This window comes from Myripristis murdjan, chromosome 23, assembly GCF_902150065.1.
Source record: "Myripristis murdjan chromosome 23, fMyrMur1.1, whole genome shotgun sequence".
NCBI classification, from domain to species: domain Eukaryota; kingdom Metazoa; phylum Chordata; class Actinopteri; order Holocentriformes; family Holocentridae; genus Myripristis; species Myripristis murdjan.
Window position 1 is genome coordinate 8,944,900 of NC_044002.1, and position 25,866 is coordinate 8,970,765.

General features: G+C 42.5%; 1 protein-coding gene across 6 annotated transcripts in view; it reads left to right on the top strand.

Annotated features, from left to right (window-relative positions):
• The window catches only part of anks1b (ankyrin repeat and sterile alpha motif domain containing 1B), a 235,720-nt gene that overhangs the window by 89,948 nt on the left and 119,906 nt on the right, over positions 1 to 25,866 (top strand). For all 6 annotated transcript variants that reach the window (XM_030045592.1, XM_030045583.1, XM_030045584.1 and 3 more), the window contains 3 exons: positions 3,479 to 3,601; positions 4,886 to 5,073; positions 9,654 to 9,785. In XM_030045592.1, coding sequence (XP_029901452.1) covers positions 3,479 to 3,601; positions 4,886 to 5,073; positions 9,654 to 9,785 — 443 coding nt within the window. The remainder of the gene's footprint in view (positions 1 to 3,478; positions 3,602 to 4,885; positions 5,074 to 9,653; positions 9,786 to 25,866) is intronic.

The following is a 25,866-nucleotide window of genomic DNA, read 5'->3' on the forward strand; positions in this document are numbered from 1 at the left end:
CTCGTTGTTCTCCTTCGAATGGTGTTTCCTCAAGTGCCTGGTTAAACTAGCGTTGTTGTAATTAGCTCTGCTGCTGCCACCCCTCCAAACACTTGCATTGAAAATATTTCAATTAGCTGTTGGACTGCTTTCGGTCCCCAGCTGAAAGTAATTCCAGACTGAAGACATGGATCGTCTTTACAGCAAATGTTGTTTTTTTTTTTTTTCCTGCGTCAGATCACATAATTGAATCAGAGGGTCTAAACCAAAGAAATTAATGGTTTAGTGGTTGAGCTAACAACTTGTAATTGATACTGATAGATGAAAATACGCTGCAAATTAGGTTCGATTCTCATTAGGACTTCAATCCTGATGTCTGATATTATGCCCTTCTGCTCAATCTGAACTGTCTCAAGACTTAAAGATACAAAGAAACAGCTGCTTGATGGTGTACCTCTGTAATTTTGTGTATTTCCTGTTAATGTCGGTTCTGTTCACAAGTAGTCTCTCATCCTGTCCTGTCTCTTACTTGATCTTCGAATGCTCCAGAGAGAGTCTGCACTGCAGCCTGATAAATTTGAGCCTGAGACGAACCCAGAAGCCGTCACGACACAGTGCTCGTGAAAATGAGCTCCTCAGAAACAAAACTGAGGCAAGCGATTGTCATGCTAGCTGTGCGTGGCTAATTTATTAGCGACAACCCAAACTGTGGTGGCACGTCCACCGTGCCGATGAAGCCGGCCAAACAAGACATCGCTAGACATGAACAATGTGCCAGCACTGCAGCTAGCTAGCATCAGCTAGGCTTTGAGAAGGGGTTTCCAGTCAGGTTTACATGACGGCAGAGTGGGTTCAGGTGTGGGGAAATGACCAAATATACATCTGCACTTTTTCACTCAGCTTCAGGCATGCAAAAACAAAGAAAAAGTGCTGGAGCCTTGCATCTGTCAGAAGTGTTGTTATGCATACTTGTTAGGTGTCACAAAATTCAATTTGAAAAAATATTGTGAAGCTGCAGGTTTCAGATGAAAGCAGTGGTCAGAGGGTTATGAATGCCAATATTACAATAAAGTAATGCAATAAAGTAATGCCTAAGAGCTAGCTGTTTTTCAGGAAGTGAAAGTAATGTGATTTTGATATATTGTGACATGTAGATACATAAGAATAGACAGACAAATATGTAGCAAGGTTATTTTTCGTTCCAAGGTTATTTTAAAAGTCCTTTTGTACATTTTCACATCACATTCATCCCTCTGTGCGTCTCCTTTTCACAGCTGAGGTTGATTTAATATGTGAAATCAATAAGGGATCATAGCTCTCACTCACTGCAAATTCACCTGGTCTGCCTGTTTCAACAAAAGAGCAAGCGGTCCTAATATTTTGTATTTTCTGCTCGGGGTTCTCTCTTTCTCTCTCTTTAATCTTTTTCATCCTCCATACTGCCCAGCATTAAAGGAGCTGTTTTTGTTCTGCTGTTTACCTCAGTTAGTTTCCTGTGTGAGCTGTGGTTGTTTGTGCGTGTTTGCTCTGTGGTCCCCTGGGAACCAAAGATTCTCCAGATTGCACCTTTTAAAGACTGTTTTGTCCTGAGGTGATTATGAGGCTTAGTGTGAATGCTGTAATCTGTGGTTTGGAGGCCTATACTGTCTGTCTTTGTGTAATCTATGGGTATATACAAGGCACATAGTTACTCATGATTTAAAGGGAGAGAGAGAGATAAAGATAGAGGAGGAAAGAAGAAGAGCAGGATGGAGGGCAAGATACAAACGAAGAGAAAGAGACCAAATTAATGGTGATTTGGGCCAACTGGGGGAGTAAAGATAGAAAGGGGATGACAGATTAAATCCCAGGAATGTTACGAATTGGCCACAGCTCCAAAATGACAGACATTTAAGTTGAAATCAAGACTGGGAAACTGTAGTGTGCCTGCAGAAGACAGGGAGCCATTTAGTTTTAATTGATGATTCCCCGCTGAGTTTCCCATTTGTGCAAGAAAGGGAAAAATGCACCTGTTTTTTTTTATCTTTTAGATTTGAATTATATGGCATCCTTTGAATTCAGCTCTCAACAGAGTCAATTTTGTATCTTAACTTCTGTGTGTGCGTCTTTGGTGTGTAGTGAACACTTAAAGAGACTGTAGGAAATCCACAAATGAGCAGAAGAAACACTTAAGGATATGAATGGACCACCTGTAACATTTTAAATGTCAGAATGCATGAGATAGCACCACTGGACCAGGAATAAGAGTCATGAAAATCTCATCGCAGTCTGACTTCAGGAAACGACAGTTGGAAATGGAGAAGTTTGGACTGAACTAGAAAAAGGAGAAAGTAAATGTGTGTGTGTGTGTGTGGGAGAGAGAGAGGGAGAGAGAGAGGACACAGCTGTGAGTTAGTGAATGGATCAGCTGCATGCCATTTCCTGTTGGAAAGGAGATGGAAAAGGACACGCACGCACGCACACACACACACACACACACACACACACACACACACACACACACTGTAGCAGAAGACTTGTCATTTAGTCAGTGGTGCCAGTCAAAGGGCTCTCTGGTTGCCACAGGCTTCTTGTTCGGAATACAATCCCATTTGATTTACAGTGTGCGATTTATCCCTCAGTTACAATTCACTGACAGCTCAGTTTTACTGGTTGTGTCGAGCGCTGAGGTTTATCTGCTGCAAAGCCTGCACACCAGGCTGTACGTCGTCTGCTTTTTATGGACAATCTACTAATGTGTGATTACAGAGGAATAAAAGTGTCAAGGCTTTTAATTCTTTCCATCTCCCTCCCTCTCTCTCTCTCTCTCTCTCTTTATCTGACACCTCCCCACACACAGTATAATTGTATGCAAATGTAGCTGTGTATCATAATTATGGAGGTAGTAATTATGGAGGTACTACTATAAAGAAGGGTTCATAGGAGTAGCCTTACACACTTACGTACACACACAAACACACACACACACCTAAGCAACTTGACATTAACAGGGTCCCTCATTAGGACTCTGTAGTCTATCTGCCACATGATTGCTCTTTGTGTGTGTGTGTGTGTGTGTGTGTGTGTGTGGTTGCCTGCTAATGCCTCACTCCAGCTAGTTCATTACAGTCTTTTACTTGGTTTCTGCCTGCCCACCCTCGATGCCTTGCTTGCCCTCCTCCTCTCTCTCTCTCTTTCTTTCCCCTCCATAATTCTTGCCTGTTGGGTTTATGAACAGCAGAGTGCTCTATTAGGCGAAGCTGTGAAGTGATTTTGCGGTGTGAATTGAATGCAGCACAAGCTGTTTACCGTGCTGATGGCCGTGCTATTATATTGATCTAGTAAAATGCCACTGAAATGCTTTTGCCTGCCCCCGCCCCTTCCTGTCCCAAACTCCTTTATCTCTCAACTCTATTCTCTTTCTATTCTTTCTACTTCACCGAGCCCCTGTGGTCTGTCATCTTTGTGATCCTCCACACCTCCTTCTCAATCCTTCCTGTCCTCTTCCATCTCTCTGCAGAGCACATGATGGAGGAGATGGAGAGCCGGAGTATAATGGAGGAGCCTGTCCGCAAGTGTCCTATCCCTGCTCCTCGAACGTCCGTTCCCTCGCCCTCCGCATCCCCCTCCCTCAGACACAAGAGTGAGTACACCCACAAACACTCACAGCGTCGAAGCAAAATTTTCTGACCGGAAATATACGGACCCAGAATGCTTATTGTAAAAGAGACCAGCGAGAGAAACTTGGTCTAAACAAATATTTAAAAAACAAACAAACAAACAAACAGATAAATAATATTTATTAATATTTATAATTTCACATAACTTTTAGGATATATTCAAGTTTCAGAGTAAAATATAAATGAATAAGTAAATAAATACATAAATAAAGGCCTAATGATGTACTTGTAACTGTAGATGACATTCATGGATATATGATTGCAGTGCCTAGATAAAGGCCTACCTGCAGCTGTATTGTATGTTGACAGCAATGCAATAAGAAGACTGTATCTCATGTGTCCAGTATATTTCATATCACATAACACATGCTTAAGGCCTTTTATGCTGATTTTGAAAAATATTCCTGAACCTGTTCTGAGGTATGTGTGGAATTGTTTTTCAGTATTCGGAAACAAAGCCATACAAACCCAGGCATGGTGAGCAGCTCTTTCAGTGGTGGAAACTAGTCACTACCTCCCTGAGCTGCCATGCATTTACCCTGGCCAATGCTGCCCCCTGTGTTGTAAATGCAACATTGCAACAGGGTATCACCTTGTGAATTCCTGCTGATCCATCCTCCTCTCTCACCGACTGTCAGCACATACCATAATTACCGTGATTACCTTGGAGACTGTAGGAGGGAGACAGAAGAGAAAGTCATTAGCATAGTTTGCTCCTCAACACTTGCCTGAGCACGGCTTTGAACATGTCAGTGTGGCAAGACAGGGGCACAGCAGTTTGCACCCATTAGTTGTGTCCCTGCTTCAAGCTCATGGTTCAATCTTCTGATTGATCAGGCAAACAGTGGGATCGAACCTCAGCTATCCACACTCCTGAATTCAATGTTTTGTGGTGGTTGAGGGTTTGGTGAAATTGAGGAAAGAAGGACGACAATGAAAGAAATTTGTTGATGGTGAACCTTTGTTCCTCAAAAGTCCACCATATTCATTTTACCCTCCTGCGCCCCCCCTTTGTCTTTTGGCCCTGGTCAGGGTAAATGTTAGGGGACCAGAGCATGCTTATACCAGGCATATAAGGTTATTTTTACCATTGTGTATCCTGTAGCTCATTATAGCATGACACCAGGGATCAGGATTCCTGCCTCGCTGCACCCAGACTAAAAAAAGGACTGTAAGAAACTTTGGAAATACATCTTATTCCCTTTTTCCTTCATTCTCCTCCTCCCCCTCCTCGTTCTCCCCCACAGATGATGCAGTCACGGGCGAGCTGTCCAAACTCCTTCACGAGATAAAGAAGTGCCGGGACAGGGACTATTCCTTTGAGGAGCTCTGTCAGACCATCTCCTCCCACTCCATGGACAGCTTTGGCAGCGGGCGGCTGTCTGATGAGGAGCGCAGCGATCGGCCCAACGGCACCCTGACCCGAGTCACCAAGGTACAGTCACCCAACAGCTCAGACAGTGTGGGAGGTCTGGGTGTATGAAATGTTGACTCCAAAAAGGATCAAGCTGGATGTGTGGCTGTGAAGTATGATGGAGGATTGGTGCAATGAGAGGTGTTTTTTGATCTTGTTTTTTTGGCAGCAACATGAACCCAGTAACAGTGTATTCTTTCAGTGGCTGTAGTTTTATTTTCGATGAATGAATGTGCAGTTGGCACCAAACACCTTTGTGCTGGAGCAGCAGAATGAAGAAGTGGAGCTGCAAATGAGACGTGATTGGTCCTTAAATCAGTTTCTTAGCCAAATGTCATCATAAATATTGCTGTTATCATCAGTTGGTGACAAACCCATCAGTGCTCTCTGCTCCTGAAAGTCCCAACTCAGCAGTAAGAAATTCAGATGTTCACAGCTTTATGTACAACAGCACTTTGTTGTTGATGCACTTAAATCTTACACTGTGTTTATTTCAATTAGGAAGTCATTGAAAACAAGCTTTGGTTCAGTGGTTATCCAGTTGGTGGCATCTAACTCTGCTTTCTGAGTTGAAGTGAAGGTAGCGATAATTACAATACTTTGGACAGTGCTCGAAGGCAGCACATGGAAATCAGCCACTAGAGGCCAATTTGGGTCTTGGATATGGATTATCAAAAGTTGTGAGATGTGCACAGTTGGATATATTTTATTTTCTTGTATTTGCTGTTTTGTTGCAGAGATTTAGAAAAATAAGATGTGAAAAAACAACAGCAGCAACCAGAAACTTGGCTGGAAAACAAAGCGACTTATAAATCATTCTGTCCGGTGTCCTTGCAAGTCACTTTGATATGCCTGTAAGAAAAATGCATGAATCATTGGGTATCTTATCAGCGCTGTGCATATGCCCCGTTGCTTTTTACCATAGCCCTGCGGGTAATTTGAGAGGAAAAGCACACACACACCACTTGGTTCCGCTGTGCATAGTGCAGGGAGTCAGGCCTTTAAGTTTAAAAGCCATATAATCAAAGACATTTCCCTGTGCATGCATATCACCTCTGCATTTTGCGGAGGTTTGGTCACACAAGGGAAGAACCAGGCGTGTCCTGCGTGTGTAAGTGAATAATCTCCGGGTTAAAGAAGGTGAGTAGTGTGTGTTTGAACAGCAGAGGGCAGTATCAGTCAGAGCTAGGCTGCCTTGCTCATTTATCATTCAGTTGTTGGTGAAACACAGCAGCTTTTCTTCTTTGATTGTCTTGCTGGGGATTACTTGTATTTCATTTCTTGCTCAAACACTCACTGCTGCGTATTTTAAGCTTTCTATTCTGAAATATTGTGTTTGTAGTGCTTTCCTCAATTGTTCATTTCTTCTTTCCCTCTTCTCCCCACTCTGCCTCACACACACTCACGGGGAAAATGATGAAAGCATGTCGGTGTGTACAGCAGCCGATGGAAATAGCTGAGTTTTTATCATTTTTCAGCAGACGTGTTTATTCCTGACAGGCGTTGCAGTGTGACCAAGCAGCTCAGAGGGGTTTCTGTCCCACTGTCCAGGGAGTCAGACGCACCACTGGACACAAGTCACCTATCACACTGAACCCCCTCCTGAGCATCTAGGCCACACACACACACACACACACACACACACACAGAAGCATCCAAAGTTGTGTTTGTGTGTATATCCATGTGTCTGTCGATGCATGCACACTTCTTCAGATGCTTGTGTAGCTGTGTGTGTGTATGTGCTGCGTCTATTTCTGTTTTTGTTTCTATTTCTCTCTCTCTCTTGCTCACTCAGAGCAGCACACACACACACACACACACACACACACACACACACACACACACACACACACACCTCGAGATAGGTTTGTATGGCTTTCCTCTCACCTGCTTGTAACACCATGTCGCTTTCAGTTTTTGTATTTCTCATTCTTACTTAACCCTCTGAAATCGAAATGAAATTGACTTTATTCCTTTCAAAAATATTTACAAATCACTGCTTTGGCTGATGAAGATGCAGTGTTTTTTTATGCATTTGTTATATATTTGTTTAATTTTGTGATTTTATATATTTTTTTAAATTTAATTTAACTTTAAAAAATATTTTTATTATCATAACATTAAAAAAAATGAGAGTCCATGCTTTCCAACAAAATAACTGCATCTTCATCGGCCAATGTAGTGATTTATTATTTATTCATTCATTCCTTTTTTTTTAAATTAATTTTAATATTCTCTTCAAGAAATAAGGAATTTTGTGCACAGGCAGCATGTTTAGGTTTCAGAGGGTTAAGACCCCCTCCTACACACACACACACACACACACACACACACACACGCACAACACACACACTTCTGCACCAGGCTGTTGTGACATTGATCAATAGCTCATCATCTATTCCTTTGCTTCATTACTTCATCACACATGCTCAGTGTGAGTGTGTGTATGTACAAGAGGCTTTTCAAACCTGCGCACACATGTTCATGCACATACCGAAGCAAACACACACACACGCACACATATACACACATACCTCTGTTCACTTAGGCTGTAATTATCTTGATCCATCTTCTGTCCCCCTCTCTCTCTATAAGTACCTATTTGTATTCCATTACCGACGTTCTCAGTATGTGTATGTGTGTGTATGTATGTGTGTGTGTTTATATGCCCCCCGGCGGCCCTCAGTACGTGTGGCCAGAGCTATTAGAATGCTCTGCATCCCAGAGCTGTGTTTTGTTGTGTCTATCACACATGAATAAAACATGCAAAACTCACGACACCCATCTGCCGCCTCACTTACAGCACAGACTGCCCACAGGAACAATGCACACATGACTCTGTGCGTAATTCTACTTGAAAAATGTGTGTGTGTCTGTGTGTTGTGACACTTAAAACATGTGCAAAACCATGTGTCCAAGTGTGTGCACAAAGACTGAATTTGTGAAGGCCAATACAGATCTGAATATTTTACCGATACTGATAATATTTTGATGATATTCAGCATCTTTGAATTTGACGGATGTCATGTCAAAATATTCAAAATGTCAAAATATGGGCAGTTAGTGTTTCACCCAGAGTTCTGCTCTGTCCATGATGAAACAGCATTTTCACTGAACAAGAAAATATATTCATACATACTTATTGCCATCTAAATGTTTTATTAGAAGCAATTCATTTTTGATTTGAGGGCCTCCTTAAATTAAAGATAACCAGTGCTATATTGATCAATTATACAATAATTAAAATGAATAATTGATGATATCCATAATATCAGAGATGAGCTTGATGTCTATTTTTAATAGTAGTAATACTATGTCAGTTTGAGCCCACTCTATCTGTCCAGCCCCATTGAGCATGCATGCAGCATGTGCATGTGGGCACTGCAGTCCATTTAACGTCAATCAGTATTCCAGTGTTGCAGCGGGCCCTTTACGATCTGGAAAGATTGGTGACCTTTTGCTTTCAGCCTCATTTTCTGCTTCCGTCTCCAATCCCGCTGCTGCTCTTTTGCTCTTTCCATCTGTCCCTCCCTGCCTCGCTAACCTCCCCTGCTTTCCTTTCCTTTCCATCTTGCAATCTGCTCCCCGCTCCGGCGTCTGAACCCACCACGTCCTCCTGTCTTCAACATCTCCTCCAAGTTGTCCTCTCTCTCAGTCCCCTCTCTCTTTTCCTTCACTTTTCTTTGCCTTCTCCTTGTTTTGTTTCTTGTTTTATTTAGCCCTCGGTCGAGAAAATTCAGTTTCTTCTCTTGTCGCCTGACCTCCACTGGCTGTCTGCCGTGGTCTCTGACCTACACATGTCATCCACTCCACTGATATTTCTCTGTCTCTGTATTGGAGGTGTAATCTGCTGTGACACGCGTCCTCTGCTGTATTGTATGGTTCACTGAGATATCAGGTCAGCCATATCTGCCCTCCAACGCCCTGTGTCACAAAGCTCATCCATACTCCTGCCTCCGGGGAGCCACAGAGTCCTAGGAAAGGGCACTATGTTTGTGTATGGGTGTGCATGAGTCTGTGTGTGTGTGTGTGTGTGTGTGTGTGTGTGTGTGTTGCACTGTTCAAGGCCTCCTCCCCCTGCACCCTCCTCTCTGGCAAACTCATTTTGAGAGAAGTCTTTGTTTTCCACACAGTGCAAAAAATCTGCCTGAAAATCTTATGTCAGTGCACTTAACGTACCCCCCATGCTGACCCCCACCCCCACCCCCCAGTTTTAGAGAAAATAAGCTTTTACATGACCAATGGATAGTTGACTAAATTCATTTGTATGCACAAGTGTCTGTTTCTAGCAGATTTAGCAGAATTCGTTCTCTCTCTCTCTCTCTCTCTCTCTCTCTCTCTCTCTCTCTCTCTCTCTCTCTCTCTCTATACACACATGGCTGCTTATAATTTTGCGTATCTGGGAATTGAAGCTTCTTCCACTGTTGTGCTGTAAGCTGTTCTGTATGAGACTGTCGATTTAATGCCTAAAATGGAAATGTCATGTATACATGTAATATAGATCTGTATGGACCCTGGTATCGATTTGGTCTCAGGTGCAGATCATTAGCATCGATCGGTGTGCATGAGTGTTTGAAAACTGTGTGTTTTTGTGCAAACAGCGGCCCACCCCGCCTCTCGCTCCGGCCCTGGAGGAAGACGAGGGAGAGAAGAGCTGCGGCCCCACTGGATTCTGGGAGGCCCTCACACCCTGTAATGGCTGCCACAACCTGGGTTTCACCAGCCTGTCCCAGGTACACACACACACACACACACACACACACACACACACACACACACACATTGTACTGCAGTGCCCACACACACACACACACATTGTACTGCAGTGTCCACACACACACACACACACACACACACACACACACACACACACACACACACACACACACACACACACACATTGTACTGCAGTGCCCACACACACACACACACACACACACACACACACACACACATTGTACTGCAGTGTCCATGCACACACACACACACACACACACACACACATTGTATTGCAGTGTCCAGTGTGCAGTGCACGCCATGAAACTGCATAATCAACACGAGGTTGTCACATGGTGTAGGGTAATGCAGTATACACACACACACACACACACACACACACACACACACACACACACACACACATACACACTGCCTCCACCACTGTGAAGTGATAGGCTAGTGAATATTGCCATTGTTCAGAGTGAATACTTTCACTGGTTACCTTGGGAACACAGTGAATGAGCCGTCACTAGAGAGACCGGCTCGCCTGGCAGCTCTGGATAATCGGTTCGATATCTGTCTCTTTGTTTCACTCCTTCGCTTCCACGCCTTTTGCCTCAGTGCTGCCTATCTTTAATCTGCTCTCATTCTTGCTCTTTCTTTATCAAAAATGTTTAAATATGATTTGGCGCAAATGGGAGAAAGTAGGACTAATAGGAGAAAAAAGGCCAATAAAACAGCTTCAAGGCCATCATGGGACAGTAAAAAGCCAGATTAATAAAATCCACTGTAGCAGCTCCTTGAGTCAGGATTAGGCAGGTTTCTTTGCAGGTTTTACACACTGAGACCGCTGAAGCTGAAGAGAGAAATCATATCCTCTCCTCTATCCCACTGCTGTTGGATGACTTGACTGGCATTGAATCCCATCACAAGAGCACATTAAGTAGAGATATAGAAATGAAAGTATGGATTACAGAATTGAGACGGTGCACATTAAAGTAGCATTGACAGAAAAGATAAACATTAGTGCGGTGCTGGTGCAGGTGAAGACGCATGCTGCAGAGGTGTGCCAGCTGGTTATGCTGTCTAGGCCTGTGTATGAAGCTGTGGCAGACAAAACCATAACACATAAAACAACATAAAACAAAAACAGGCTGTTTGAAGACATAGATAACAAAATGTGTTGCATGACAGCTTTCCTTCAACACCATGAACAGCAGACTACAGACAGAATAAATATACATTAGTATTTCTCATAATATCATCACAGAAAGCAAGAATGCAGAGAAAACAGTGCTTCAGATTCAAACTGCACTAATAATCTTTTTCCATGCAAACATCTGACTGTTGCATGCTCAATAATGCTCACTCATATGTCTTCTTCAACTTCGGCTTGTTTCTTGGATATAATAGCAAACAGATCTAACCACATTTGTATATGCCATGGATCACTGCTCTTTACCTGCAGAGATATTAATGCTGTTGTTGGAGTGTATGGGTCTGCCATACAGGAAAAGTGGAAACAGCTGTAAAATGGCTCTTGTTTTCCACCCCAACAGTACACTAAAATGTGTTTCTGAAAACATTTGAGGTGTGAAATACGCATTGCTGTTGCCGAATCGTGACTCAGCCTAGTTTGACAATTTGACCAGATTTTTGTGAGCCAAGCATGTTGTTGGATGGATTAATTTGCATAAAGCATAATTTGAGTCAGCTTTATGCTAATTCAGAAGTGGCAAATGATCTGTCCTCTCACTGTGACGTATCCAACATGCACTTATCCAACATGAGTCTTACCTATATAATGGTATTTGCTGGTCCACTTTCAGCGCTCTTTTCAGCCCACTGGTTTCCAAACTGGCTGAAATAACTAAACTTTGTGGAGTAAACTTGCACAGTGGAGCAGATATCACTGTATAGGTATGACTCTGAATTATATGAATCAATTTCAGAATCAAACTTAAGTGTGAAATCCAACATTTTCTTCTAAGCAGCTACAAGTGTGCTTCCAACCAGAGAACCATCAACTCACCAAAGTTTAATTTTTTTTTCTCTCTTGTCTTTCTGGTAACCTTGGATATGCTGTGATCAAACCGGCCTCGTTTGAAGAAGAGCCAACTTGATCCAAATCCTCCCCTACTCTCCAATATTCCTGCTTCCTTATGACAGCTGTAGCCTCCTCCCCTCCCTCCCCCCCTTCTTCCTTCCTTCCCCCCTCCGATATCCCCCTGTGGTGTGTATATAACTGTGGTTAAGTGTGTGCAGATGAGAGTGTTTAGCGATGGGACAGAGGCTGGCGCGAACAGCGGGACACCTGACATTTACGACACAACACACACTCTGTCTTGTCTGCTGGCTGCCTGCCTGCATGACTGGCACACTGCCTAGATGGGATCACACCTGGATGAGTATGTGTGTGGTGTGTGTGTGTGATACGTGCGTGTGTGTGTGTGTGTGTGTGTGTGTGTGTGTGTGTGTGGGGGGGGGGGGTTAAGTTTGATCTTAGAAAAAACAGAACCTGTGTTAGTTAGTGTGGGTGTGTTCATATGCAAGTGTGTATGTGTGGGCAGCACCGTTGTGGGTTTGTTTGTGTGTGTGTGTGTGTGTGTGTGTGTGTGTGTGTGTGTGTGTGTGTGTGCTGGTATTGGGTGGCATCGTCTTGGGTGTGCGTGGGTGGGTTTGTGTCTGTGTGTGTTTCTTAAATTATAGAGAGGAAGGAAGGAAGAGAGGCCGAGACGAAAAAGAAATTGAGTTGTTATTGCATAATTAAATGAGCACAGCGCTAATGTAGCCTGTGTAATTATGAATAAGCTGATTTTACATTAAGAGAGAAACCCATGCGTCCCCTGTGAGAATGGATGGGCAGAGCGAGCCACTTTGCTAAAAAGTTTTCCTACCCCTGTCGTTCCCATCACTTTTGTCTCAACTCCTCATGAGCCCACATGAGATTCACCTAATTTTCTCAACCTAATTCATCCTCACCTACTTTCTCTCCCATCACTCTCCATCCATCTTTATTCTCTCTCTCTGTCCTTCTGCCTCCTTTATCCCTCACTTTTCATTTCAGAAGTGTGTTAAGCTCCGTATTGATTGTCTGAGTTTGTCATCCAGCTGTCACTCAGACTGTCATGGATAGAAATGAACTAGTCTATGTTGTGACACCTGGAGTCCGGTGAGAAAAAGGTTCAGACCTAATAGCCTGTGTTTATGCAAAGTTCAAGTCACGGTCACGATTTATGAGAAGTGCAAATTGAATTTCACTGCCAAAAACAGCAGGTTAGATTGACTTTCTCTGCTGTTTATCAACTATGGAAAGCCCATTTCTGTTGCTGTTCAAGCCATGAGTGAATAAATCAATATAATTTGCACTGTTATTTATCAAATTTTCTTTTAAAGGTTCTTAGAGTAGATTCAAGGTTGAAATCATTTTTCAATAATGAAGAATGTTTCTGCGTATTTTGTTTTGTACATGTCTGTGTATTTATACCCATGTGCCTGAGCAGATGTGTGTGGATGACTAATGTGAATGCAAGTGATTATTAGCATGTTTGTGGTCATTTATGGTTGTGTGTGTGGATATGTATTAGAGGTGGTACCTTGTGACATATTAGTTCTAGCACACACACACACACACACAAACATACTTGGTGACACTGCTGTTGTCTATTTTGAATATGTTTTAATAGTTTACTGTTCAGTGTTTATTGTTGTTTCTGCTCAACACAAGTTACATTGAATAATGTTCATGTCATGTCACATGTCCCCACCAGTTTGACTGAGGCCAAAGAAAAAAAAAAGGAAAAAAAAAAAAAAAGATTCATGTGGTCCATAAGTATTGGACAGTGACACAATATTCATAATGTTTCCCTTGTATACCACCACAGTGGATTTGAAATGGAGTAATCAAGATGTGATTGAAGTGCAGACCTTCAGCTTTAATTTAAAACCTGGAACTAAAATATGGCATTAACCGTTTAGGAATTTCAGCCAGTTTTATACATTGTCTCCCCATTTTCAGAGACTCAAAAGTAATTGGACAAACTCTACAATTGAGATGCTCTGCCAAGCCTTTACTGCAGCTGCCTTCAGTTGCTGCTTGTTTGAGTCTTTCGGCCTTCAATTTGGTCTTCAACAAGTGAAAAGCAGCTCAGTTGGGTTGAGGTCTGGAGACCTACTTGGCCATTGAAGTATATTCCACTTCTTTGCTTTCAGTAACTCTTGGGTTGGTTTTGCAGTATTTTTTGGGTCATTCTCCGTCTGCACTGTGAAGCACCGTCCTATCAGTTTAGTGGCTTTTGGCTGAATCTGAGCAAATATTATAGGTAATACTGGTTTGGTAAGATCCTGCTCCATTCTTTCTATGTGAAAGACACCTTAAGGTCCACCTCCCAAGACAGTCTCAGAGAGGATTTGCCTTTATCTAAGAATTTTAGAAGCATTGAAGTGAGGCCTCATATCCCTTACCAAAGATCCCTATTATTTGGGTACGAAAACTTACAGTGGGGTGAAGTGTTAAGAGAGATCCAAAAGTATAGAGTAATAGGTGTCTGAGTTGTAGATATTTCCAGAACTGATGGTGAGATAGGTGAAATTGTGCCTCCAGGTCTTTAAAGAACTTAAACATATCCCCTTCAGTTTAGGGTTTAGCCATATGGAGGCTGCAGTGTGGAAGTGAGGTTGGAAATTGAGAATGGAAGCCATCCTCTTCTATACCCATTGTATATGTGAGATGATAGGATGGGCTCGAGCCATCCTAAACCATGAGGGGGCTCTCTCAGGAGGTAGTGCCCAGTGCACCATATGTGCAAATATATGCAAAGTGATAAAACAACAAGTTTGGGACCCCTAATCAACCTTGATCTACCGGCCTCTGTACCTTCCTCAAGTTTAATCTAGGGTGTTTATCATTTCATCGAAATTTGTTGCATAGCAAATTAAAATGCTTAAAATATTTGAGGGAGATCTTCATTGGGAGTGCCTGTAATAGTTAATTAAATTTATGGGCACAATTCATTTTTTTTTTACATTTACCTTGACCTTTGAACAATAGAGTGTCAGAGGAAGTGCCTTTGATTTTGCCCAATTCACTTTATATCCAGATAATTTATAAAACCGATCGATGATTTTAAACAGGGAAGAGAGAGAGCATTCTGATTCTGTTATAAAAACTAAGGCATCGTCTGCATAAAGCATCAGTCTGTGACTACCACTGCCTGTTTGAATAACTGGAAATCGACTGGAAAGTCAGGGTCTCTGCATATAGCCACTGCCAAAGACTCCAGCAAGACCACAAAAAGCAAAGGACTCATCAGGTAGCCCTGTCTAGTACCTCTGTGAAGCTCAAAAGACTGCAAGATAACACCATTCATTGCAACTGAGGCTCTAAGATTGGTGTATAAGACTTTAACCCTACTAATAAATTTCTCACTGAAACCAAAGGCCTCAAGGGTACCTGGTTAAAATCATTCCCTATTATAATTGGGAAGTCCCCCATATCATTGACTTTACTTTCCAAATGTGGGGTCATCACTATTAGAACCATGTATATTGGCTAATATTACTTCATGATCCTGAATCTCAGAAAGATGCAACAAAACCCATCCTACCTCATCCCCACTTTCCTTGATGCACTTAAACTGCAACTGTTTTGGATTAAGATTGCGACTCTCCTGCTGCGGCTGCTGCCACACGAGCCAGATAAGTAAGCCCACCCAGTCCCTGGAAAGTTTCCTTGATTTGTGGGCCAACAAGTGAGTCTCCTGGAGAAACACAATATCGCATCTCTTAGATTTAATAAACATCATAATTTTTTTCTTTTTGATTGGGTGGTTGAGACCCTGGATATTCAATGTCATTAGGTTTAAGGCCCTTCCCTGATCAGCCTGCATTATGGGGTTTGTATAGATCAAGTGACTGGTGTGAATAAAGAATATAACCTAGCACTGGAGTCATCAACACTGAGCAATAAACAGTAAGAACAAAGACAGAGCAAACTTCAATAAACAAAAACCAAAAAACAATCGTCACCTACAGACACTCAGAAAGTGCCAAACCCGACACATAAAAATCTTGGTCCATGACTCTGAACAGTATAACAGCCTATAAAGAGGGCAGTCACATAGCTACAGCTATGCAGCATAAAAGTAGTAAGATAAAGCTATAATATCAGTACAAACAGTACAAATGTCATTAACAGTGAACAGTCTATGAGAAAGTAATGACTGAAATATTAATTAGGATACAAAGAAAAACCTGCACCAAGTGATTACTCTGGCATGCCCATTATACATGACAGTTTTAGGCCCTCATTCAGTCTGGGTAATGTGTAACATCCAAGAGGGAAAATTACGGTCATAAAAGAAAAAAAAGAGTGCTAATAATTATAATAAATTAGAGAGGGACAATTGCATTATAATGTCCCTGATCATGTTACAATAATGACTATAAAACCAACATTATTAGGCCAAATAAACAACTGTGCAACTATTAAGATGACAGGTATCTATTGAAAATAATACTGCCTGCTTCCAGAGAATGAAATAAAACAAGAATATTATCTTGGTTTAAATTGAATGCCTTTAATTGGAAAATGTATTTAATGGTGGTAGTGCAAGAGCCTTTATCCTAATAGAATAGGCAGTGTTTTCTTCCCTCCAAAAACAACATAAAGATATGTTTGTGGGACTTAAAGTCCTTTGAAAATGTTAGGGGAAAAAATGTGTTAATAAAAGTGGAAAAGTCTCTGTTCCTTCATGTAATAAGTGTGCAGTTAATCTGGACAAGTCTCCTCCGGGAACAAGAGGAATAGGGTTTCAGTGCGCTCTCTGTGGAGGTAGAGAAGGAATGTAGTCAAGCGCCTTTTTGGGATCAGCGAACTCACATCTGCCCTCCGCCGTCTTCAGAGTGAGCACAGCTGGATACACTCGGGAGAGTGTCTGGCTAGGGACTGGTGTGCACGATCGATTTTGAGACCACCTTGAGTGTCGATCTTCAGAAGCTGCAGGATGATGAGGAAGACTTCTGCATTGACCCTCGCAGCCCTCTGGGAATCCAACAAAGCTTAAGTTATTCCACCGACTCCTGTTCTCCAAGTCGTCAACTTTTTGCCACAAAATTTCCACCGCACTTTGAGTAGTAAGCGGGATAGCTTCAAGTGCCTTATTAGCATCCTCAAGGAAATCTATGCTGGACTCACTCAGATGCATGGCAGTGTCAGTCAGCTTGGCTTCCACGGCCCTCATTGCTGCTTGATTGACATTGAGCTTGCTCTCCTGCGTCTCAAATGTTTCCCTCAGTAGTGCACAGATGCTTGATATACGTATCTTAAGCCATTTGGTCAGTGGGGGAGACTCTGGTTATATTGGAGCAGGGTGCCTGACGCAAGGGCACGTTATCGTTATCTAGCGTATTGCTAGTGCTAGCTGTGCTTTCTTTGCTAACTTAACTTGGTGTCGTGTTGCAGGTTTACAAATCCTCCGCTGTTAATCATGCCACTTGAATGTAATATAATATGATATATAGCTACCTTGACTGCGGAGCATCTCATCTCAGCTGCCATCTCCTCAGCCTGCACCACTTGACTCCCCTGGCCTTCCTGTTCTTGAGTGACACCAATGGTTTGCACCTTGCTGTAAACCCTCTGTATTTATTTTCTCACAAACATCTCTTGACTGTAGATTTGGACAATGATACGCCTACCTCCTTGAGAGTGTTTTTGACTTCCCTAGATGTTGTAAACGTGTTTTTCTTCACCAGGAAAAAAATTCTTTGGTCATCCACTTGTGATGTCTTCTGTGGTCTTCCAGGCCTTTTTGGTGTTGCTGAGCTTACCAGTGCATTCCTTCTTTTTCAGGATATACCAAACCGTTGATTTGGTGACTCCTAAAGTTGTTGCTATCTGTCTGATAGATTTTTTTTAAATTATTATTAACGAGGGAAAAGACCACACCTGGCCAAGAAGCTGCTTTTTAGTCAACTGTCCAATGACTTTTGACCCTCTGAAAATGGGGTGACAATGTATAAAACTGGCTGTAATTCCTAAAAGGTTAATGCTATATTTTAGTTCAACCCCTTAAATCAAAGCTGAAATCTGCACTTCAATCACATCTTGATTGCTCCATTTCAAATCCACTTTGCTGGTGTACCAGGGTAAAATTATGAATATTGTGTCATTGTCCAAATGCTTATGGACCTAACTGTAAATTACATTGAACTTGTGAGTTTTATAATGATGCTGACATTATGTGATTTCTGTTTTAATATTAATAGGCCTAATCTTTCTCATTCATATTTTATGACTTTATTACCTCATTCATACTTTACATCATTATTGCTCACTGGAATATGAATTGGCAATACTGTATGTTTATGATCATGCCAATAAACTGAACTGAACTGAATTATAGCCAAGAAATAGACCAGGAAAGAATCTGTCTGCTGCACTGTCTGCTTTCAGACCAGAGAATCTCACATGTCTTTACGAAGTCTGTCACATTCGCTGGCTGATTTCTGTGTGTGTGTGTGTGTGTGTGTGTGTGTGTGTGTGTGTGTGTGTGTGCATGCATGCATATACGCCTGCATAAGGAAAGTTCCCCCGTTTTGATTTTCGTCACAAGCAACGACACGGGTTTCCTCCCACCGTCACCATGTGAACGCCAGCTGACGCCAAATTGTGTGTGGAGGAGGCTTCCTCCGCGAGCAGCGATGATGTCCGCAGAGTTCAGACTTCTTTAACAGAATACAGAAACAGAGAAAGAGAGATGGAGAGAGAGAGAGAGAGAAAGACAGAGGGATGAGAGTGGAGTGCAAGAAAAAGATTCATATAGAGAGAAGTTGGAATGGTTGCCTGGCAACCACTCCATCCTCATAACATATCAGGCGTGGGATGTTCACCATTGACAAATCTCAGCCACCATCAGCACAGGTGCGTCAGAGCACTGCGGGGCTTGCACACACACACACACACACACACACACACACACACACACACACACACACACACAAACGTCAGAGTGTCCCCAAGTGAGTTTTCTTGCTGCATTCCACTTAGTTTGCTACCTTTGGTTCTTCCTCCTTATTTCCTCTCCCTCCCTCTCTCTCTCATTCTCTCTCTCTCACACCCCTCTGGGATGTTATGCAGCACTGCACATAGTCAGTAGTTAATGGCACTGTCCCTACACTCTAAAGCTATAGACTGTCAAACTGACCTTCAACACACACACACACACACACATACATACATTCACACCTTGTCACTGTCAAATACTTTGCACCAAATAGAGTGGTGCACACGCTGCCCTTGAGTACAGTTCATGGAAGTGTTCTGCATGCCTCTGTGTTTGTGTGTGTGTGTGTGTGTGTGTGTGTGTGTGTGTGTGTGGGTCACTCTCCCCCTTTGGAGCTCAGATGATTCGTGACTTTCCTTGAGGTAAACAGGAAGTGGAGAAACGATAGGAGAGGCAGGGATAAGAGCTGTGACAGGCTACAAAGAGGAAGAGGTGGCGTCTCTAGAAAACCACACTACAGCTGCTGCTTATGTGCCTTTGAGCAAGGCATTCAACCCCAGAATGCTTCAAGGGGAGCGTCTCCATGTCTAGTGTGCATAACTGAACAAGTGTCAATGTGCATTTGTCCACCCATTCAGGGACACCTAAAACTAACACAGGAGGCTGAGAGTGATAAGGCAAACATTTCTTATTTTGTGTTTGTGCATTGATAAATGATGGTGTAATTAGGTTTTTCCATTTCCAATGTTTAAACAGCACAAATAAGATTAGCAATTTCCACAGTTTGTATTTATAGATGTGCGTGCAGGCGTATTGGTAAGTGTGTGTTTGTGTGTACGCAACAGCATCCACATAAATTTATGCGCACCCCTTGCTAATCCGTGCACAGCAGAATCTTGATTTAAACCTGGAATTAATCTTCAGATGCAACATGTTTTGTGGCTTCAGATGACTTGCAACTGATGTTAGTGCATGTTTGCTATTCCACGCGTTTCTCCCACTCATCATCTTCCTGGCAGCATATTCGGCTATGAGGATACACTATCAAAAAAAAAAAAAAAATGAGCGCACCATAATAGGGCTCAGTCATTTTTAGTGATTTACATATAGTTAGCTTATGTAAAGAACTTTATGGAAAGCTATTTAGTCACTAGCTGCCATACACCAAGGAGAGAAGCGTTTTCCTGCAGGGATCAAGACATTTTGCATCAGTGCATGCCGATTTATCTTCTCTTGTCCTTTTTGTTTGCTTGTTTGTTCACTTGTTTGCTGTCTGTCTCTCACAATATCTTTGACAGCTGATTGGATTTTGACATAATTGAGGGGAATTAAACATCTCATCACTGCATTTACAAGAGTACATAGCTTCACTGAGTGAGTGGTGTTACAATCTCATGTCAAAATACAGAGACATATTTGTTGCTGATTGGCCCAGAGGGAGACCAGCATACTGTCATATTTCATATTGTACACATTGCTTTCATTTTTTTTTTTTTACTCATATTTGCTCTGTTCTTGTTCATGCCTCATATTTATTTGCCCCTGAAATAAACCCAGTTTTCCCTCGGGGACCATCAAAGTTTCATGTACTGTAATGTAATTTCATGTGTAGCAATTATTCAACAGTGAAGATGAGCAATCCACTGATAAGAGCACATGTGGATTCCTCAGGAGCTCTAAACTGAGACATTTTGGAAAGTCACAGCCCGTTCCCTGACTCAGTCTGAGCTGCATTTCCAAACTCAAACTGAATGCCAGGGGCCTTGTAGTTTTTCAGACTTATGTCGTGTATGGCTGTTCAATGGTGCTTAGTGGATTTCTCGAGGGGAATGAAGTTGTGACGGATTATTCGAAGCCTAATCTTCCACTTCCTCCTCCTCTTCTCTCTCTCTTCTCTCTTCCCTCGCCTCATTTCCTCTTCACTCTCTACCTCTCTCTCTTCTTCTCTTTCACTCTGTCTCTGTCGCTGGCTCTCTCTCTTTCTGGCGTGAACATCTCTAAGGGATTTTTAGTCTCCTTACAGATGATATGGGATGAGTAATGCACCTTAACTAACCCACTTAAGCACTATTTGAACTAGATTCATTTTACTGGAGGTTGTGTAATGTAATATTTATTTTTCCATAATTCCAGAGAACCATTAGTACAGGACCAAGGAGGTCTTTGCTTTCCCACAAATGACATGATTACACTTTTACTTATTATATCAGAGAGATGTCACATACAAAAGTAGGTAAGCTGGGGTGTATTTTTTTTTTTTTTTACTTTTCTGACTTATAAAAATGATTAACATGGCAGTGGATGCCAGTAGTAAAAATAATAATGGTAATAATAATAATAATAATTAAAGGACCTACATTATGCAAAGTGAAGTAGTCAAAAATGGCTTTAGTAAGTCCCAACATGCTATGCATTTCACTGCCGCCCTAAACCCCCTCATTAAAAAGGGCAGTTCAGTATTCATGCTGGCCTGCTCTGTCAGTAAAGCGTGCTCAAGGCTGCTCTCAACCCAACAAGGGGACCATCAGCATCCGTTAAAGCATTGCTGTGTATCGTGATGGAGATATAAAAAGCCGAGTAATAGCAGGAATGCAATCTCATGGTCTCATAACTGCTGTTGCTAGTGCCCCCCTCCACCTCCTCCGAGAGATTTGAGTGAATTAGCGGGTCCACCAGCAACGGGGAGCACTAATCCATCCAAACAAATGAGTCGTTGAGTGCTCTCTTAACCAGTTTGTGCTGGAGCAATTGGGATGTAACCTCTCTCTTCAAGTCTTTAGCTTGCAGTCTCTTGACGTGTAAATTGATATGCAGTTTAGAGAAAACCCCGCAATTCCAATTTTGCTCTTTTTGAAACTGATATTCCTTGGCGAGTTTTAGTGTGTTGCGTTAGTCTCATGACCCTAATTTTCGAGAAAGCCTTCACACAAACTCGCCGTATAACCATGTATCATTTGGGAAATTAGTGGGTGTCAAATGTGGAAACTTTTTTTGTAGAATACAGAGATTTCATGTGATGCTCTATTCAACCAAACTGCATTCTATACAGCAGATCAAGGTAGACCATGACGCAGAGCACTGACCTGCCCAGAGAAACTGATCAGTGAACATAAAAGGTCTGAAACACTGAACTGACTCAGTCCATCTTGCATGTCCTTGATTCAGCAGTGACTCAGCAGGTTGATGTGGCTCCTGTATGTCTCCTTTGTCCAGCCTGTTGAAACCATTACATTTACCATTATATCCCGCTGTGATGTAATGGTAAAGGAAAAAAAAAAAAGAAAAAATAAAGTAAAACTACAGGCAGTGTTCACATTACATACATTTTAAGATTTTTTCCCCTGAAAACACCATATTTTCATGTAACTTACAAGAGATTGATAGCACTTATCATGATGTGTACTATGAATGTACACCACCATTTATAATCCTAACATAGTGGATGAAACAAAGTACAGGTGGGCTTATCCTGGAATCCAGATCCTGGAACTTTTTTCTGCCAGCCAAGGATGCATCTGATGCTGACTTGGCCATTGAAAATCAGCCGGGATCCCCATTGATCCCCTTTGAGTTGGCCTCCTTCTTTATCCCAATTGATACAAGGGGATCAATGGGGAGAACAAGTGAAGCCAAATTCAGTGGGGCACAGAAACAGTTGAACTAGCTGGGAAAATGAACACTTGTGTGACTTAATTCAGTAGCTCTTAATCCTGATGCTCCAGGAGTCGGATTGCTGTTTTCTGTGAACACTTGGATCTTACTGGCTGGTGTGTGTGTCCGTTTAAAACTGTGTGTCAGGACACATCAAACACAGTCTGTGTCAACAGTTTAATATCAGTGCTCACTCATGCATGCAATTCATATAAAACTTATTATAGCTAACCACAACAACAATAACTTAATGGCTACACAAACTAGTTGCATTACGTTAAGCTAGCTATGTTAGCCAATGGTAGGCGTTAGGCACCACATCATTCCGTTTTAAAAATCATGATTGCTTCAAAATCATTTTCCAGCGATTAACATTAATTAAGCGACCAAAGAAGAAGAAGAGCATCTGGGGTGTTTTTTATTGGGATGGGACGAAATGTGGGGAGGGATCATTCAAAAATGTAACCAAATCATTAATAGTTCAGAGGAGAAAATCTGTTTTATTTGATGGTAGATTCAAGAGAAATTTAATGTAGGCTAAATAATAATTCATGGTAAAATCCCACCCCTGAATTTTTATTTATACCCAGTGGTGCATTTGCCACTGTTAAGGATATGTTGTTTTCCAGAAAGTAAAAGTTAATGGGAATCAGAATCCCTATTGTATTTCCTCTCAGCATGATAAATAATAACCAAACAAGTGAATTAAACAAAATGTACATTCACATGATACTGGACCTGTTTGTATCCTGTGCTGCAGCTGTCTCTGCATGTCTACAGGATTATGCATGGAGCCTGGGGAAAGCACAGTTTGTGCTGGGCTCAGTAGGAGGGGTCATCACGGGGAAAGTGAGGCCTGTTATTTTCTGAGGAGTGACTGTCGGTGTCCCCTGGGTGGCTCGGCGAGCTGATTTCTGTGGGATTAGCCAGCCATGGAGGCAAATCCAGCTCTGCAAGGCACCCTCAGCTCACTGCTCTGACCAACCTGCAACACACACATACACTCTCTCTCTCTCTCTCTCTCTCTCTCTCTCTCTCCCTCTCTCTCTAATCTCCTCATCTCTCCTGTTTTCCAAGAAGTTGATTCTTCCAGTTCTTTTTATGCCAGCGTTTCTCTTTGGGCTATATCCTCTCATGAAATGACTGCCCCCTATCACCACACACACACACACACACACACACACACACACACACACAGATCAGTGACTGCGTCAGAGGGTCCATTGTCCTCTCTGGTGTCCACCCCTCCCTTATGTCTTTAATCAAATAGCCTCCGTGAGGAAATGCCAGCAAATTATAGCCGCTATTCATATCTGATGGCCTATGAACTCTCTGTACAGTGAATACAGCAGTGAGCTGAGTTGTGAGTGTAAAGGAGAGAGAGAGAGAGAGAGAGAGAGAGAGGGAGAGGGAGAGAAAGAGAGAGGGAAAGAGGGAGAGAGAGAGAGAGAGAGAGGGAGAGAATGAGAGAGGGAAAGAGGGAGAGAGAGAGAGAGAGAGAGAGAGAGAGAGAGAGAGAGGAGTCACAGGTTTCAGGATGACAGAAGTTCCTGGGACGTGACTAAAGTAACAGCACATTTCCTATTTGGGTTATCAGCACATACACATACGCCCATGAACACACACACACAGTGATCCATGTACACAGTTAAACACAGATATAAGCACACACAGTCACACACATGTATACAGTTAACATGTGCACGCACCCATGTGCTTTCATGTGCACACTCAAACGTTTAATCTGGCCTCTGCAGTTGGATGGGAGCTGCTTACGACCTGCTAATTAGTGGCCAGAGGAGGCCTCTGTTTGTCTGCTCTCTTCCTGTCAGCCAGACACAAGTTCCTCTGTGTCCTATCTCTGCCCTGATAGAGAGAGAGAGAGAGAGGGGGAGAGAGAGAGAGAGAGAGAGAGAAGGAGGGAAATGAAGAATGAAGACAGTGTGTGAGTGTGTGTTTGTTTGTTGGAATGGCCGCTCATATTTCACAGCGCAAAGCCCTCTCTCCCGCTTTTCAAGCCTTTTGACCTGGTCGGGGCCGGGCAGGAAGAGAAGCGGGGACACATCAACAAACAGCAGGTAGCTAAACTCTTGTCACACTGCCGGATTCACTTCATCTGCAGGTTTGGCTGCTCCCGGCCCTCGGTGTGCCTCGCAGACTCAGAGGGGATTTCCTTTCAGTTTCTCTCTTGCCGAACCGCGAGATAGAGTGCAAAGTAGTTTTTCCGCCGGCAAGGGAATTTTGAACTTAAAAGCTTTCTATTGGAGTCATTGCTCTCTTCCATGTGGCTGAATTGGAGTTTCCTTTTTCTGTCTTGCTTTATTGTGCGTGTGTGTTTGTGTGTGTGTGTGTGTGTGGCAGTGAGAGAGAGAGCATTGTGGGCTTTTGACTGTCATTGTGTGTGTCCTTCCTAACTGTTTGTGTGTGTGTGTGTGTGTGTGTGTGTGTGTGTGTGTGAGGAAATCCCTGCTTCTAACTGACTGCACTCCCACTTCCCCTGCTTCCCTTCCGAAGAACAAATTCATCTTTCTCTTCCCGCGCTCTCTCATGTTCTTGGGATTCGGCGAAATTGACACTAAAACTCCAAAGTAAGTTTGAGTTGGATCCCGGCTTCCTTTGATCTCCTTCTGTTCTGTTCTCCCTCCCCTTTTCGCTCTGTCTTCCTCTCTCCCACGCGATTGTTTTGTTACTTCTGTCGGATTTGGCCTCAGTCTTTCTCTTTTTCCCTAAGCCAGCAGGGTGGAAGCCAGTGCTTTAGTGTAACAGGAGTGATGAGAGATGATGTAGAAGGGAGAGAGAGATATAAGAGGTTGAAGTTGCAGTGGAAGGCAGACTTACAATGATGGAAAACTGGTTTAAAGAGAAAAAAAGTTAAAGGTAGGGAGCGCGCGGTGTGACTGAGAGATTATACGAGCAGAGGAAACCAAGAGGAGGCTACGCTGAGGTGTGTCTTCTCTGTGAATCGCTTTGCTCCCAGATGATTTCAGGCACTGCTCCCTGGCTCATTTCCTGACGTCTATTTTTCCTCTCCTCTTCCATCTGTTTTCATCACACTTTTTATCTCTTTTCCACTGAACACTCCTTCCTTTGCTGTTTCTTTCAGGGAACTGCTGTCTGCATTTCTTGAGCTTCTTTTTTTCCAGTGCCTCTATTAAAGATGCCATATGCAGCTTTTTACACATCAATATGTCATTGTCAAGTGAATTGATGGTTTGGTAATTACCATAAACAAATGAGACAGTAGTAGAGATGATGTGGTGCCTGTGTTTCACATCAGTGATACTGTTAATGTGATTTTTATTAACCTTGTTGTCCCAGTTACAAAAAGGACCTGCCCTCCTGTCTTTCACTTCTTTGCTTTCGGTTTTACTTTACTGAAAAGGATAAACTTTATTAGAATATATGTTTTATTGCCTTTCGGTTAATCCATGATTTGCCA